Source organism: Protopterus annectens, chromosome 16.part0 (assembly GCF_019279795.1).
Source record: "Protopterus annectens isolate FY-2018-M chromosome 16.part0, PAN1.0, whole genome shotgun sequence".
NCBI lineage: Eukaryota > Metazoa > Chordata > Ceratodontiformes > Protopteridae > Protopterus > Protopterus annectens.
The window spans coordinates 173,129,160-173,144,931 of record NC_056750.1 but is presented as its reverse complement, the minus strand read 5'-3'; the positions used below and the strand labels follow the sequence as shown (position 1 = coordinate 173,144,931).

General features: G+C 40.1%; 1 protein-coding gene across 3 annotated transcripts in view; it reads left to right on the top strand.

Annotated features, from left to right (window-relative positions):
* Nucleotides 1–15,772, top strand: part of LOC122790711 (von Willebrand factor A domain-containing protein 5A-like) — a 1,391,420-nt gene that overhangs the window by 221,153 nt on the left and 1,154,495 nt on the right. For all 3 annotated transcript variants that reach the window (XM_044058264.1, XM_044058265.1, XM_044058267.1), the window contains exon 4: nt 9,988–10,210. In XM_044058264.1, coding sequence (XP_043914199.1) covers nt 9,988–10,210 — 223 coding nt within the window. The remainder of the gene's footprint in view (nt 1–9,987; nt 10,211–15,772) is intronic.

Here is a 15,772-nt window from a genome sequence, read left to right as displayed (position 1 = left end):
GCTGTGATTACAGGAACTGTGCATTCTTCCGGTATAGAGATGGGCTCTTTATGGGGTGAGAGGGGGGTAAAGTTAGCACTGAACCTATCTGCCAGGATGTTGGCAATATCAGTTGGGTCTGTATATTTAGTGCCATTGTGCTGTAACTCAGAGCAGATCTGAGTGTTGCCATTGAGATTCTTGACAGCTATAGAATGCTTTGTGGTTGTCTTTAGAATCAGTGGCGATTTTGTTTTCATAACTAGCTTTGCAGGATTTTATCAGGGATTGCAGCTTCTTACTGAGGCTGACCAGGGAGCTCCTCCACTCATGGGATTTTACTCTCTTTTGCAACAGTTTCTTCCTTCTGTTGTAGAGTTTATTATGGCAGGGGACCACCAGATTGGCATCCTTTTTTGGAGGATAGCGCCTTGGTTCTGTTTGGGATAGCAGGATCCATGCACTCATGTAAGTGCTTATAAAGCGCAATTGTGTAGGATTCCGTAGTCGTAACTGTATTGTCCATCTGCATCGGTGTCATGAAGTTCACCACTTCTGTCTTAAGAAGCATAAAGTTGGCTTTGGAGAAATTTTTTGCCATGGTTTCCTTAATGGGGGGGGGGGGGCAGGATGTGGATATCTAGGGTAATTAGCTTATGGTCGGATCGGACCAATGAGGCGTTTACTTCAGGTGTGGAACACCGATCACTCATGTTGGTAATGACTAGATCTACAATATTGTTGCCCCTGGTGGGGGGGGGGGTGTGGATAAGTTGATCCAGGGCATTGGAGTTTATGAATTCCAGAAAGCTTTGAGTAAAGGAGTTGGTACATGAGTAGTTTTCCCAGTTAGTGGTGGGGTAGTTGAAATCGCCCATTATTAGGGTGTTTGGTTGAACCCTAATATTTTCCAGTGCATCAAGAAAAGAGGAGTGGGAATCCTGGGGCATGGTGGGTGATCTGTAGCAAGCTACAATTTGGACTGCAGTTTTGCCCAGAGTTAGTTGCATTTGGATAACCTCGGCTGCATTATGCTGAGCAACTAGCCTGGAGGTGTGGATATCCTTTATGAATATGGACACATCTCCGCCTTTGGTGTTCCTGTCCAGGTTACATGGCCGAAAAGTGTGGTATGAGTTATAGCCTGGTAGTGCAGGGGTGCTTTCTGGAGCCTTGAACCAGGTCTCAGTCACTGCACAGATATCTATGTTCTCTATTTTAAGGAGTGTCATGAGTGAGTGCAGTTTTTGCTTGCCTGTTCTTGTTACGGTGGTGAATTTGTCATTTGAACCTTGCCAAAAAAAGGCACTATAGAGGCGGCAAGAATCTTAGCCAGTATCTGGAATCCCAGGGGTGACAGGTGCAGGCCATCTCTGGCAAAGCATCGTCGTCTGTCGACCATGTCATCCCAGGCAGACAGATACTGGTTATTCTTACTCGGAATTTTATTTTCATTTCCTTATTTTTTGTTTCTTTTCTTTCGCCCTCTATCACTGTCTGCACATATGATTTCCGCACATATGATTTCTTTTCTTCCTTCTCTTCTGACTTTTCGTTCTCCTGAATCCTGTCCATTATCGCTCCCCACGATGCTGCTTCTTCACTCTCCGGTTCACTTTGGTCTATTAGTTATTTTAAGTAGACATCCCACAACCCTCTTGATTGGAGGGTTGTAATAACACATTCCACTGCTGAAATATCTATTGTGAAAAAATTCTGTTGAAAAATATCTGCGGAATCAAGAATTTCCACTTCTGCCTGTTTTTTTTTCCTTCTTTTACCTCCTTCACATTTCCGATTCCATACTTCTCCTTCCTCACATCCTCTGACTCCTTCTCCACTACATTAAGTTCCATAGCTGTTCGATTAACAGCTCTTTCTTTTTCTGTGGTAACCACAATGCTATCCTTCTCCTCCAATGCTTCCTGCTTCTCCAAGTTGCCTTGCAGTCAGAACAGAAGACATCCAGCACTACACTGGAGTGTATCCCCATAAAATTGTTCATACAAGTAGAGAAAATTCCCTGATGACCTGGCCAAATTTCCTCTAGTAGTATGAATACCACCTCAGGCCTCCTCTGAAAAGGGGGTTTCTAGCCCAGTGGGACTAACCCTGTCAACAAAGAATAAATAAATAAAATGCAGTACAGTCAGAAAAAATAATAGCTCACCTAAAAAATAAATACAAAGGCAAGTGTTTCTGAGATTTAGGATAACAACTAGGCTTAAAACAAGATGTGTGCACACCAACAAAGCTGAGAAAAAGCCAAAAACATCCTAAACACCTCTTTATTACAAAAGGAGGAGCGCTTTCGCGGGGTTACCACTTCATCAGATCCATATAAAAAGCAACTCAAAGTAAAACACTTATACAAGTTAAAATCAAGTTCACCTTCTACTAATTAAAGCTGGCCTTAAAGGAATGCTAGCATTAAGCCCCAGCTCTTCTACAGGTACAACTCATTCTGAAATTGCTTATTTCCTGCCAGTGAAAGGTAGTTGCTCCCTATGTTCTTAACTCTTATACCTACCTGCCATACCTTTGCTATTTTATCTTTCTTTCTTTCTTTCTTTCTTTCTTTCTTTCTTTCTTTCTTTCTTTCTTTCTTTCTTTCTTTCTTTCTTTCTTTCTCCCTGTTCTCTCCATTCTCATTTTCATGTCTTAAACGAATCTTGACTAACGTAAATAATTGTATGTACTTAAAGGCATTAGATATGAAGTGTTACAAAACTTCCCTTAACTCTGTTTATGTGCTGTTGTTAATTAGAATGTTAATGTCATTAGACATGTGAGTTGCAGATTATATTTATTACAGTTTTATATCTGTGCAGATTCCACGTTTTTGTCTGTATTTTTGAAATGACATTGTGCACATCAGCAATGGAGTAAAGGCTTGAAATGTTATTCATCATATCTGCTCATTTCCTGATCTGGTACAACTATCCCAGCTCACTTTCACCTCCTATTGCACTGACTTTCCTCTTTATGCATACTGAACTAGGTTTTGACTTGATAGATGCATTTTTAAGTTCAGTCCTACCAACTTTTTAACTAATCTTAAGATCTGATGTCAGTTTTCATTCTTTCCTCAACTGTTGGGTTTGGATCTGATCCTCTGATCCAACTCTGCCATTACTATAGCTTGTGGTAACCTAAAAGCTCTTGAACTCCGCTCTACCTACAGTGCACCAACCCCTAACATATACCACCTATCTTGTTTGCCACTTTCACAAAATAGATGTGGTCATTGATAGCTCTTGAGTTTTCAGTCAGTTAAATAATTTTTTCTTAGTTCCTTTCTCTGTTTAACTCTTTTTATATACATAGCATATTCTAGTTTACCATTGCTGATGTATATTTTTTTCCTTCTACATCTTTTTCACTGCTTTTTACACATCTGTGTATTTCTCAGTACCATAGATGGTGTTTTTCTTTTTCCTCCCTTATCCTTCTGTTCTAGTTAAAAAAAAAAAAAAAAAAAAAAAAAATTCTTGCTATTTTTACCTTTGCTAAAATGTCGGAGAAAGGTCCTTTGGAATTTAAAAAATGTGGCCATAAGCTGCCTATTTCAGATGTACATGATCTGTGCATGCACTGTTTGAGGCCAGAACACTTAAATGTAGATTGCTCCATTTAGAATAATTTTAACCCTTGTGCGGTTGCCGACTGAAAGAACAAACTTATTCTAAAGGGTTACTGCCTACTACTTTTTTTGAAGCAGTTTCTGGTGCTCAAGCCCCAAACCGAAATTTAAGGAGTCTTCAAACAGGTCCTCGGGGCCATCTGGTTCCTCCCTTCCATCTTCAGTGGAACCTCCACATAAGCAGAAGACTGATTCAAAGACTTCTGCTTTGAAGCAGACTTCTCAGAAAACTTTGTCAGATCCGACTACTTTGGATCCAACATCTCTTCCTCGGACCCGATACTCACCTCCCATTGACCTGGTGCCATCCAGGTTACCATCTCCTTTCTTGGAGAAACAGCACCCGAAATTTCCTTCATTAGCCAGTCTGACCAAAGCTGACTTGAATAGGATGATGAGGGGATTCCATGTGGCGCAAATTCAGATGGGTGTTCTTCCAGCTCCTACATCTTCCAGTTGGGAAGCACTGATTCTCACTACCTCTCCACTGCAACTCCTTCAATCCAACCTGTTTAGGATTCCCTGGATCAGAGTCTGATGAAGCCATCTGTGTCTGATCTGAGGATGCTGTTATCCTCTGCTCCGAGGTCTTCTCTGAGCACTCTGGCTCTGACAAATTCAGATCTGGATGACTATCAGAGCTGTAGCATCACTTCTGGATCCGAGGTGGTGGTGTCGACTCCAAAGTTGTAGTCGCCGTCTCTGCCTCTCGGAGCCTCAGCATTGAACAGCTTTGCTTTGACCTCCGCCATGGAAAGAACGCCTTCTGGGCAGAGGGAGTTGACAAGGTGGAAGCATATCTTCTTGGCTCAGTGAACCTCTTTCTCCTCTGGACATTCTGTTTTTTAGGTGGTGGAGAGGGTTTTCTCTATTTCAGCAGGATGGAAGGTTTCTTCCCCCTTGGATCTTCCTTTAGGATCTCGTTTGTCTTTGCACTCTGAGCCTCAATATTCAACTACCCAGGGACAGACAGTACAAACAAGTCAGGTTACCCAGCAGGGTATCACCATCTTTTCTGGTACTTCTCCAGAGCATCCCACTGAAGAAGTACCTTGAAAGAGAAAGTGAAAGAGGAGGCATTTGGATATCCCACAGGAATCTATCACAGAGGATATGGATTTTGACAAAGGGGAAGGATCCTCAAGATCACCACCTGATGACATCTCATTTGGAGACATCCTAAAAACCCTGAAACAAAGAGGTGGATAGTTCTTCCAAAATCCTTTTCCAGAGGAATCGGTATTCCTGGGGGCGTTTAGATGTAGCCCATCTACCTCCTGGATAATTCTGCTCACTGACTAGTTTATTGATCTGATCTGGAAAACTGGTGTGGAAGTAACCTGACTTGGTTGAACCTATCCCTAAGAGACTAGATCGGATTCTGGCAGCGCCAGCAGGAAGGGAATTTTGGAGTAAAGGAGTACCAGTGGATCTTATGGTTGTGGTGGCAGCCACTAAGAAGGAACTTGCAGAACAAAGTTCCCCTGTCCATCCCCTTAACAGGGAGTTGAGGGCTTTGGACAGATTTGGGAAGCATATGTAGCTTCAATGACCTTTGCTCTTGGGTCGCAGAACAGATTTGGCACAGTTTACTAGGTTGCAAAGAGATTTGATTAAGGCACTGTCAAACTCTGTTTCAAGAACCACTACTGCGGAGACTCAGGCTTCTCTGGCCTTACATTTGGTGACCCTACAGTCCATTTCTAACTCGTCTATAAGGCTTATCTCTCACACAGCTGAGGGTACCTCAAGGGCAGCAGGTTCAGGTATCTGTATTAGGAGGCATGCCTGAATGCACTTGTGTGACTTTGCGGAGCCCTTCAAGTCCTCCTTCATCAGTGCTTCCTTTGATGAAATGTCTTTATTCTGCCCCAAAGTGAAGAACACACTCTCCAGGTGCAAAAAAGGTGGAAAGACTCTGTCTGCTGTGGGACAACATTTTTCGACCCCTCAAAGGAGCTTTTCTAGGAACCAATGAGAAGGATGAAAAATGTGGTTCAAGAAATCACAGGGTCTTTTCCAAGATCCATGTGGATACAATTCCCCCAGAGACAGAGGTGGGGGAACTCAAATGGGAGACACTGCCCATGCAGTAGATGTAGCCTGCAAAACCAAGGGTCTAGAGATTCCTTCTCTGACAGACTGTACCAGTGCTCCTGAAAGGAGGCCTGATTGTCCCCCTGTGGAGGCAATCTGGTCATTTATCTCTGCACCAGAGAGCCTGGGTAGAGAGCCTGGGTAGAGATCACAAGACACCTGGGTACAGAAGATCATTTCCAGAGGTTATATAATTCCCTTTTCCTTTCCACCCCCCTCCTCAAGAACATTTCCTGATGTTCTACCCAATCAGAGGAAAGCACCAGCACTAGAACTACAAAAGCTGCTAGAAAAAAAAGGCAGTCATGCAAGAGGTCCCTCCAGACCAGATGGAATCTGGAACTTACTCACGATTTTTTCAATGTCCAAGAAAACAGGGGACTGGAGACCAATTGTGGATCTCGGCGACATAAACAAATCATTTTAACACACAAAGTTTCAGATGGTCATGGTTCAGTCCATTTTGCCCTTTTTGGGCAAGGATGAGATGTTCTCAGTAGAACTTCAAGTATCCACATAAAATTGAACAGACAGTCCAGAAGGTACTTGCGCTTCTGGCTGGGAGCCGGTCATTACCGTTTCATGGGTCTGCTTTGGTCTCGCCACAGCCTTCAGGGTGTTCACCAAATCCATGGCAGTGGTAGCAGCTCACTTGAGACTGCTAAGATTCTTGGTGTTTTCATATCTAGACAACTGGCTCATCACCGCCTTGACCAGGCATCTACTTATAAGAGCAAAAGATCAGGTACTCCAATCTTGCTCCCTTCTAGGAATCGCAATGTATTAGAACAAATCCCAGTTTAGAACCCTCTCAGATACTGAAGTTTTATACGGAAAGTTTTCGACATGGTATTAGTAACACCTTTGCTTCCCTAGCAATTGTACAAACAAGATTTCAAGTCAAGAAAAATCTTCACAGTACAAAAATTTCAGTCCGGTTGATTCTTCAAGCCTTGGGGTCAATGTCGGCTGCCATAATTTGTCCCCCTGGTAAGATTTCATATGAGAAGTTTTCAGTGGATGCTACCAACACAATCGTCAATTCTTTATTAATGAATGTCAGTTCATGTGAGGATCACTCAAGCATGCAAAAGATACCTCTGGTGGTTGGTTTGATCAGAGCAGACTCTATAAGACCATCTTTTCATTCTCCCTCAGCCCAAGGCCATTGTGACCATGGACGCATCCCAGATTGGTGGGGGGCATTTCTGGGGAAAACAGCCTAAACCTTGTGTCAAGAAGCACTCAGAGCATGGCAATGGGTGATCTCATTCATCTGCCTTCTAATAGCGACGCATATTCCCAGGAAGTCAAATGTGATAGCAGACAAATGGAGCAAGTCCATTCTATTACCTCACAAGTGGTCTCTCAACACAAAAGTGACCGAAATGATTTTCCATCAGTGGGGCCTGCCTTGCTGAGATCTTTTTGCTTCTTCCCTAAACAACAACTGCAGCAGCTTCTTTGCCTTGATCCTCCCTCCAGGGGAATCACCGAGGGACACTCTGCTGTCACAATTGGCCCCCCCGGTCTCCTCTATGTTTATCTTCTGACTCCTTTGATCCCCAAATTTCTGCAGAAAGCAGCCAGGATGAAGAGCAAAGTCATCCTCATTGCACCTTACTGGCTTCGACAAATCTGGTTCTTCTTTCCTTGGCCTCATCTACTTTACCCACCTTGGATTCTGGATCCAATTCCAGGCCTCCTGTCTCACCCGATAGGCATGATTCATCTGGATATCGCAGTCCTCAAGCTAACAGCATGGTTTTTACAACAGCCTATGCAAAATCCCCTGTTTGTCGTATTCTTTTGTCTTCTACAGAAGACAAGGATGTCCGTGTGCAAATCCTGGAGCTATAGAAATCAAATGACGAACAAAAAATATCTCAGGAAACCACAAGTAGCCAATTTTATTGGCAAGTAGCTATATACAACACAGAAAACCCACTTTCACAGTGTATAACTGCTTCCTCAGGAAGTGGGTTTTCTGTGTTGTATATAGCTACTTGCGCAATAAAGTTAGCTGCTTGTGGTTTTCTGAACTATTTGTTCGATATTCTTTTGTCTTCACATAACCCTTCAAAAAAACTTTAGAAGTAAATGGAAGAGCTTTATTTGGGTTCATGAAAGACATATTGACCCTTTTGCAGCCCCTGTACAAAGTCCTTGAGTTTTCAGCAACAATTTTCAATGGAGGAGGTAGTTCCTCGACCATTAAGGCTCAGTTGGCAGCAGTCTCTAACTTCTAAATCAGTTCTGAGAATTCTTTGCATGCTTCATCAATGATTTGTAAGTCCTTAAGAGGCACTCTTTTGTTGAGACCACCTTATAAAGACCCTACTCCACCATGGGAATTAAACTTAGTACTACAGTCCTTAATGCATTCCCCCTATGAGCCAGCAACTAAATGTGATCTGAAATTCCTAACCTGAAAAACATTTTTTCTAGTGACCATTACCTCAGCCAGAAGAATATCAGAACTTCAAGCATTGTCCTCTGCCTCCCTACTTATTTGTCATAGGGATAGAGTCACGTTATGAACTAATCCTTCCTTCCTAAGGTGGTGTCAGAATCCAGTGTCAACCAGTCCATTAATCTAACCATCTTCATTCTGAAATTTGAAAACAAGGGAGAATACATGTTGCACTTGTTAGATGTTCATAGACAATTACATTTTCTACTTAAACAGAGCATCCAAATTAGAAAATCTGATCAACCATTTATCTCCTTTGCGAACTACAAAATTAGGCAAGATTGCTTACTGACCGTATATCTTTTGTCTACAATAAATTGGGTATCTCATTATCGTAACCTTTAAGAGCCACTCAACTAGATCCATGGCAACCTTGTCAGTATTTTTATCTAGGCATTCCATGGACGAAATATGTGCAGCTGCAACTTGGGCTAATCCTCCTACCTTTATTACTCATTACAGACTAGATCTGGTCTCGAGGGGAAGAGCAGCCTTTGGTTCAACCATGCTCAGGAACATCCTTAGAGTCCACCCAGGATTTCACATAGCTGAAGACACTCTGTACCAATTGTTCAGGAAAGAAAGAAAATTGAAAACATCAGAAAGTTATATACATACTATAACATTCCATCAGTGTTGTTCATTTTATTCTTCCTCAACTTCCTGCCCACCAACCCCCAACATTTGTCATGATGGACTTCTGGAAGACCAAGAGATTATAAGAGCACCACTGTGCTTTAGGTTGAGACCCACATAATGCCTTCTTCTGTCAGGCATATTATAATAATATTTCTTAATCTATGTCATCTAGCAGACAAGATCTGAGGTATGTTATGGGTTGGTGCATTGTGGGTAGGGAGGTGCTCTAAAGCTTTTAGGTTACCACACACTATATTAATGTCTGAGTTGGATCCAAAGACCATATCTGAACCCAACAGTTGAGGAAGAATGAAAACGGACAACACAGATGGAACATTATGGTAAGTACATCACTTTTTTTCTTTCTTTTTTCAGAAATTCTTTTGGGTCATGTACATCAGAACTTGTCTTGGTCTGGAGGAAGAAGTACCAGCTAGTGGACAGGAACTAGAGAAAATTGAAGGAAAAAATTATCAGTGTGAAAATCACTCCTAAACCCAATCATGTGTTAATGTGAGCATTCAGTGATTGAGCCTAATATAGAGTGTTGGGTTATAGGGTGAGGGGGGAGTGAGGATTGTGAAAATGCGCTTGTGTGGTTTACTGATGAAGTCACACCACTGCAGTCCGTACAGTTCTGGGATTGAAAACAGAAAAACATATTAGCTGTTGGAGAGTGTTCAGAACAGGGGCTGATATAATTATTTGGATAGGAAGGTGTGGTGTATAAAGAAAAACTAAGTGCATTTGGAGTATGAAAGGAATGAGGAGATGTGATACTGACTTCTAGTTTCATAAGTGTTTGGCAATGGGCAGAGGTCAGAAGGAAAAACTGGGAGAAAAGGGTTGTAAGTAGCACTTGGAAGTTGGGAGATTTAAGTCTGAATACAGGCAATATTTTGCAGAGATGGTGATTGTGCCATGGAATGCTTTGCTAGTGAGAGAGAGGAGGGTGGGAGCAGCACAACAGAAGGATTAATGGGGGTTCAGGAAGGATGGGGGATAACTGAGGAAGAGGAGGAGTATCTGTGTAAGGCTGTGGCACTTGAGTAGCTGTGATGAGTCATTGTTTCTCTCAATTTGTTTTATTTTATTTGTCAGTATGATGGAACATTGTTTTACCGTTGTTGGTATATTGTTACCTCTCCTTCTACAGGCTCGAGACACTTATGATGATGCCATTAGCAGTGGACAGGAAGCCTTCCTGCTGGAGCAGGATGAAAGTTCCTCAGATGTTTTTACCTGCACTGTTGGAAACCTCCCTCCTAAACAGGAAGCTACAGTTGGTTTGGCCTTTGTTATGGAGCTACCACTGGAGGCAGATGGTGCTGTCCGCTTTGTCTTGCCTGGTGTTCTAAACCCCAGATACACCCCACAAGGTAGGATACATTAAAGTCATAAAATAGCACAAAGCTTGCAAACTGGGTTTTGCAATATGCACTGAGTTCAGCTTATGGAAGAAAATCATTTGCCTCTTCCTAGATTTCATTTTTGTATACTTTTCTGTGTCTTTGTGCTCTTATTATCTGCTTATGAGTTATTCCTGCTATTTTTGTTTACTGTTGTATTATTTCAGGTTTCACTGATCTTCTAGGTGCCTTAGTGCAGCTGGTAATGACTAGTACAGATTACCATTCCATGACAAATTTATTCAGCACAGCTAGCTAACTAGATTTACAAAACAAGAAGAGCAAAGGCCATTCACCTCTCTATCAGTGCATTGTCATCACAATGGAAAAGGTGCCTGAACAGTTTTGTAAATTCATGTTGGATCAAAACTAGTGATTATAAAACAAGATGGGGCAAAGCCTGCGCTATTCATTTCTTGATCTTAATATAATCAACTCTAGGGCCTGTGCAAAGTAGAGGTAATGGAAATATTCCCATTTGCAGTGACCATCATGTCATTTGGAATCAACAGTTGATTCTATAAGTCACTCAAAAAGGAACTTAAACATGTTTCAGTCAGTTGATGTACTTCCACAGGCAGTGTCACTGTAGTCAGTTATGTCTGACTGTTAATTTTTTTTCAGACTTAGTTTTCAGCGAGAAGTCTTTTAAGTTAGTTTGAATGTGTGGTATCATACGTTTTACTTTTTTGTAAGCATACCATTCTGTATCCAGAATTTCACACCATGTTTCTGAGTATGCAGCTTACAAGGAAGAAACGGCACACACAAAACAGGAAAATGTTCTGCAATTTGTGCAGTTTGTGGCTCACTGAATGCCAACAACACTAGTGCCTTACAGTACGTAGCAGCATATTACACAATGCAACTCAGGACAGCACTGTGCTACACATCCATGTGTGAACAGTTTATAATAATAAAAACACTAAAACGTTGGGGGGGGGGGGGTTGCACCCTTGCATTTATCTCCCAGTTTAGTATACAGGTCTAAATTAGCCATACTTTACAGCAAATTATTTTGACGATGGGATGTCATGAATTCCAGTTTGAGATTGAGTCTGGACTTGGATAGTCAGTAGTACTTTGTTCATGGCCTCTTAATTCACAACATGAGAGCAACACTGTACAGGTGTTTTGTTGGTACTCACCTTATTGTAAAGTGGCAAGTGCTGTTGATGTTTTTCCAACTCTCACACTAAATTCCCCTTTAGTTTGGCTTAATCCAGACACTGGAAACAACTGGCAAATAGGTAATATTTTTGCACAAACAGTTTTGAACAGAGTTGATTATACTATTTAAAAGAAAAAATCAGTAACAATTTATACTTAATTTTATACCTTAAACGTTGTTTACTCTATCTGTAAAATCACTTCCAAAGACCAGTTAATTTCCAGTATGTGCACTGTTTTCTTTAACTTATCTACCACATTTTATACCAAAGAAATATTATTCACTGGACTACATACTTTGACAAGAGAAATTGGCTGCTTTAAATGTTATGTACATTAAGTTATTTATTTTGCTTGTTTTATTAGTAATACAACGTTACTGCTTTCATTATCAGATATACATTTTGATGTGTCCTCTGAGGTCTACTTCAGAAAACTGAAGAACCAAAAGACTGAATTCCAAAAGACTGAAAATTCGGAATACTGACTGATGGAATTTGCCCCTTCTCCACTGTTGTGTGATCTTAAGAGTTTATATATATATATATATATATATATATATATATATATATATATATATATGTATATATATATATATATATGCATATATATGTATCTTATCTATATATATATCTATATATATATATATATATATATATATATATATATATATATATATAGTTAGCAGGGGGGGTGGGGGTGCAGAGGGGCTTTCCCCCTGCATTAAAAATGTGTTCAGTATTTTTAATTTTCAGTCTTTTGGGGTTTTCAGTCTTTTGGTTTTCCAGTCTTCTGAAGTGGACATATCCTTTGTCCTCTTCTCCTAAAGTGGTTCTCATAATCATTCGCAGCAGAAAGTCCCTTGATTCAGTGATGGTCTCCTCCTCCATGGTTCATTGATGGGTCCTAAAATGATTCTAGTGCAGTTTTTTAGGATTAACAGGCTTGCCAACAAATACTGTAGACATTTCCATGTGAGAGCAGCCCAGTGGTTAAACGTTTTTCTTCCCCTTCAGCTTCCTTAGCACATTATTTTCACTTTCAAAGACAAAGTATTTCTCTTCAGAGCAGGCCACTTTTTGATGGCTGTAGTGGCACCATGGGTGCAGTTGATGGGCAGTAACTCCTAATTTGTAACAGCTATTTTTAGGTGTGTTGATTTTCCTTTGACCTTCCTGGATCTGTTGGCTGTTAATGACTTGGAAGTTCAGAATCTGTTTCAGGATTCAGGAGTCCGATATCTGAGCATAGTGTCCATGTTAGCAGAAGAGATGGTTAAAGGTCATTGCCGCCTCGGTACTAACACTGATCCATATAAGAATTCTGGTCAGTACAACTATCTTCCAACTTGTAGAGGATTTTTTTGGAGGTGCTGCTGTTACCTTTTTAGGTGCTTTGACACTGTTAAATCCTCAAGCTTTTACATCCATAAGGAAGTGTGGGGAAAATATCCAACTGCTTCTATTGCTGTTAATTAAATACCAAAAGCTGTACTTGCAAAAGATAATTACATTTGGTTTAACCTTCAAGTCATTAATTGCCAGAATATCAAAATCCATTTACTGAAATGACATTGACCACTGTATAGCTGAATATAGTTTGTCAAGTGCTGTCATGGTAGATCTTTGTAATGAAAAATAGGTCAGAGTAAGTTACATTATACTTTGTATCACAATGTCAACACTGAAGTACAAATTGTCAAAGTCTAACTCATAACACTTGTTCATTGTGAGTAGTAAGGGCCAGATTTGGTAAAGCCTACACTAAGTGTACACCGTTCTGAGTGAGAAGACAACACAGACATAACTCACACCTTTTTCCTCCTAATTTTAGTTTTCCTACTGATATTCTTGCAGCTTTAAATATTGACAGGGATTCACAAAGGTCACTTCAAAGTGTACACTGCATGTACACATAGTGTAATCTTTCTGAGTGACTAGAAAGCACAAAAATTGTGGTAAGAATTTTATTGAATACATGTTGTGTACGCTTAGTGTACACTTAGTATAGGCTTTATTGAATCCGGCCCAAAGTCTAATAGCCAAGTAATATAATATTGTTGACTTGTACGACTGCATTTTCAAGGGATTTCTTGTAAAAAAAAAAAAAAAAAAAACATGGTCATAACATTTCAAAAAGCAACATATAGTGGGTTTTGTACTTGGTGCTCTAGAATGTAAAATTATGTAGCTACCACTTTCACTAAAAACATCCTGGCATGCAATGTACCATACATGCCGTCATGTAAAAATGTAAATATCACATAAACTGACTTAAGCATACACCAAAGTAAACAGATATAGTTAATTTTATAATAGTTGTGCTTCCTGCATCTCGCAGTGTGGGGAACACACTCTCGTATTTCTGCACATTAAATACACCAAGTCCAAAATCAGAGTAGTCATAGTAAATAGAATATTGTGGTTTGGTGGAAGATTAACTGTTGCCTCTGTCTCCGAGTGAGTGCATGCTAAAGGTGATATGTTCATAGCCAAGTACTGTGCAACCAATTTACAGACCGTTACAAACTTAGCCAATAACCCATATTTAAAGGTCCCCCCTGCGAGACTCCTGGAGAACAAGACAAGACAGATGAGGAGAGCTTTGAAGGCTGACTGTCCAATTATCTAGGTTTACCTTGAAGATACAAGGGTGCTTCTGCATTTGACATGCAGTGACAGTTTGTTCCAGAGGTGAAGGATATGTTGGGATACGAGTCTAACATCAGTGCGCGTTACGTATCTATTGAAGAAGGGTTAGTTCCTTTAACTTGGTACTTCAAAAACAATTTGTTCTGTGAAGGAATAGGAGCTCAAAGGGGGTCGGAGCTTTCATGGATTGAAATTTTAGGCGCTTATCTCTGTGGAGGGGTTGTAAGAGACCCATTCAGAAAGAGGTCTGTCCTAATAGTTAAGATTTTTGTAATGGCTGATCTTTTTTATTTATAAATCCATAAGGTCTCTCAAGCTGAGTGATTTATTTAGACAAATATTTGCCAAAAGGGTTATTGTATTCAATAACTGGTCTGATGAGATACAGCAAAAGTGAATTAGGAGTTCATTGGATCTAGACTTTGGAAAATACATGAGCCAGATAGAAGAATTTCTGAACTCATCTAGAGGCATGATGGTCAAAACATGAGGAATTCTCAACAAGAGTGCCTAGATCCTTTACAACAGTATCACCCCAATATGGTATGTGAAACTATTTTATTTAACTAAATGTGTTATGCTACATTTTTTCAGATTTAATTTGAAACCATTGTCCTTGCACCAATTAATTATTAAGTATGTTTAGTATCTGGTAGTGTAGCCTTCCATGTTACAGTGTGTAGTGGTTGTAGTGCCCCTGCAAAATTAAACATAAAATTCACAGCTTTAACACATTTCACAATGTTTATACTACTTAATATTTGCATTATGCTGAGAATGTGGATGTTTCAAGATTTGTATATTAGAAATTTATTTAGGTAGAAGCACACATGTATGTGTGTGTATGCATGTATATGTTTTATGAAATAAAGGTAAAGAGCTTCACAGAGTGATTGAATCCTTTGGGCTAAGACTGAAATCCCTGGGCTGAGATTGTAATTGGTCAGAACTGATGAGTACTCTACCCTGGTAAACAAATTCAAATAAATAAATAAATCATACTCATGAGTATACATATTGTACTATGCAGTACAAAGGAAGCTCTCCAAAATGGGGAATTAGAGTACATTACAACATGAACAATCACATAACTACTGCGAGATCTCGATATGGAGACTGACAGTACAATGAGGTCTTGTAACTGACAGGTAATGAAAGTATCATTTAGTAAGTATAGAAATACTGTGCAGTGTGTTATGAAACTAATAACTAAAGGGACATCCTAATGACTGGTGCATTAGAAATGTACAGTTCTGATGTCAGAAATACTAAAATAAATGTATGCTACGTTTTATAGGGGGAAGTGGCCTGCACACCCCCTGCTGATTTATTCAGTCAGTTGTCACAACATCATACCATAACGGTCAACTGGGAGATTCTTCGGTGCATACAGTTAAAAATGCACACTCAAATTAAGCTTATAAAGGTAGGAAACGCCAAAAATAAGATGTATTTAAAGGGATACAGTGCAATTAAGTAAATATCTAAATATTAAATGCTTTGAAGAAGGTCCTGGGTTTTGGGGTGACCTTGTTTGCTGCTTTCACTATTTGGATAGAGGTCTACTAAATAAATTCCGATTCTTGTACAATGCTGTGGTTCCTTTGTTTTTGGATATATCAACTCCGATATTCCACAACAGCAGAGAAAGTGCAAATTCACACTCTCCCACCAGACCGCAACCTTACAATGCTGCACAACAAACATTCGT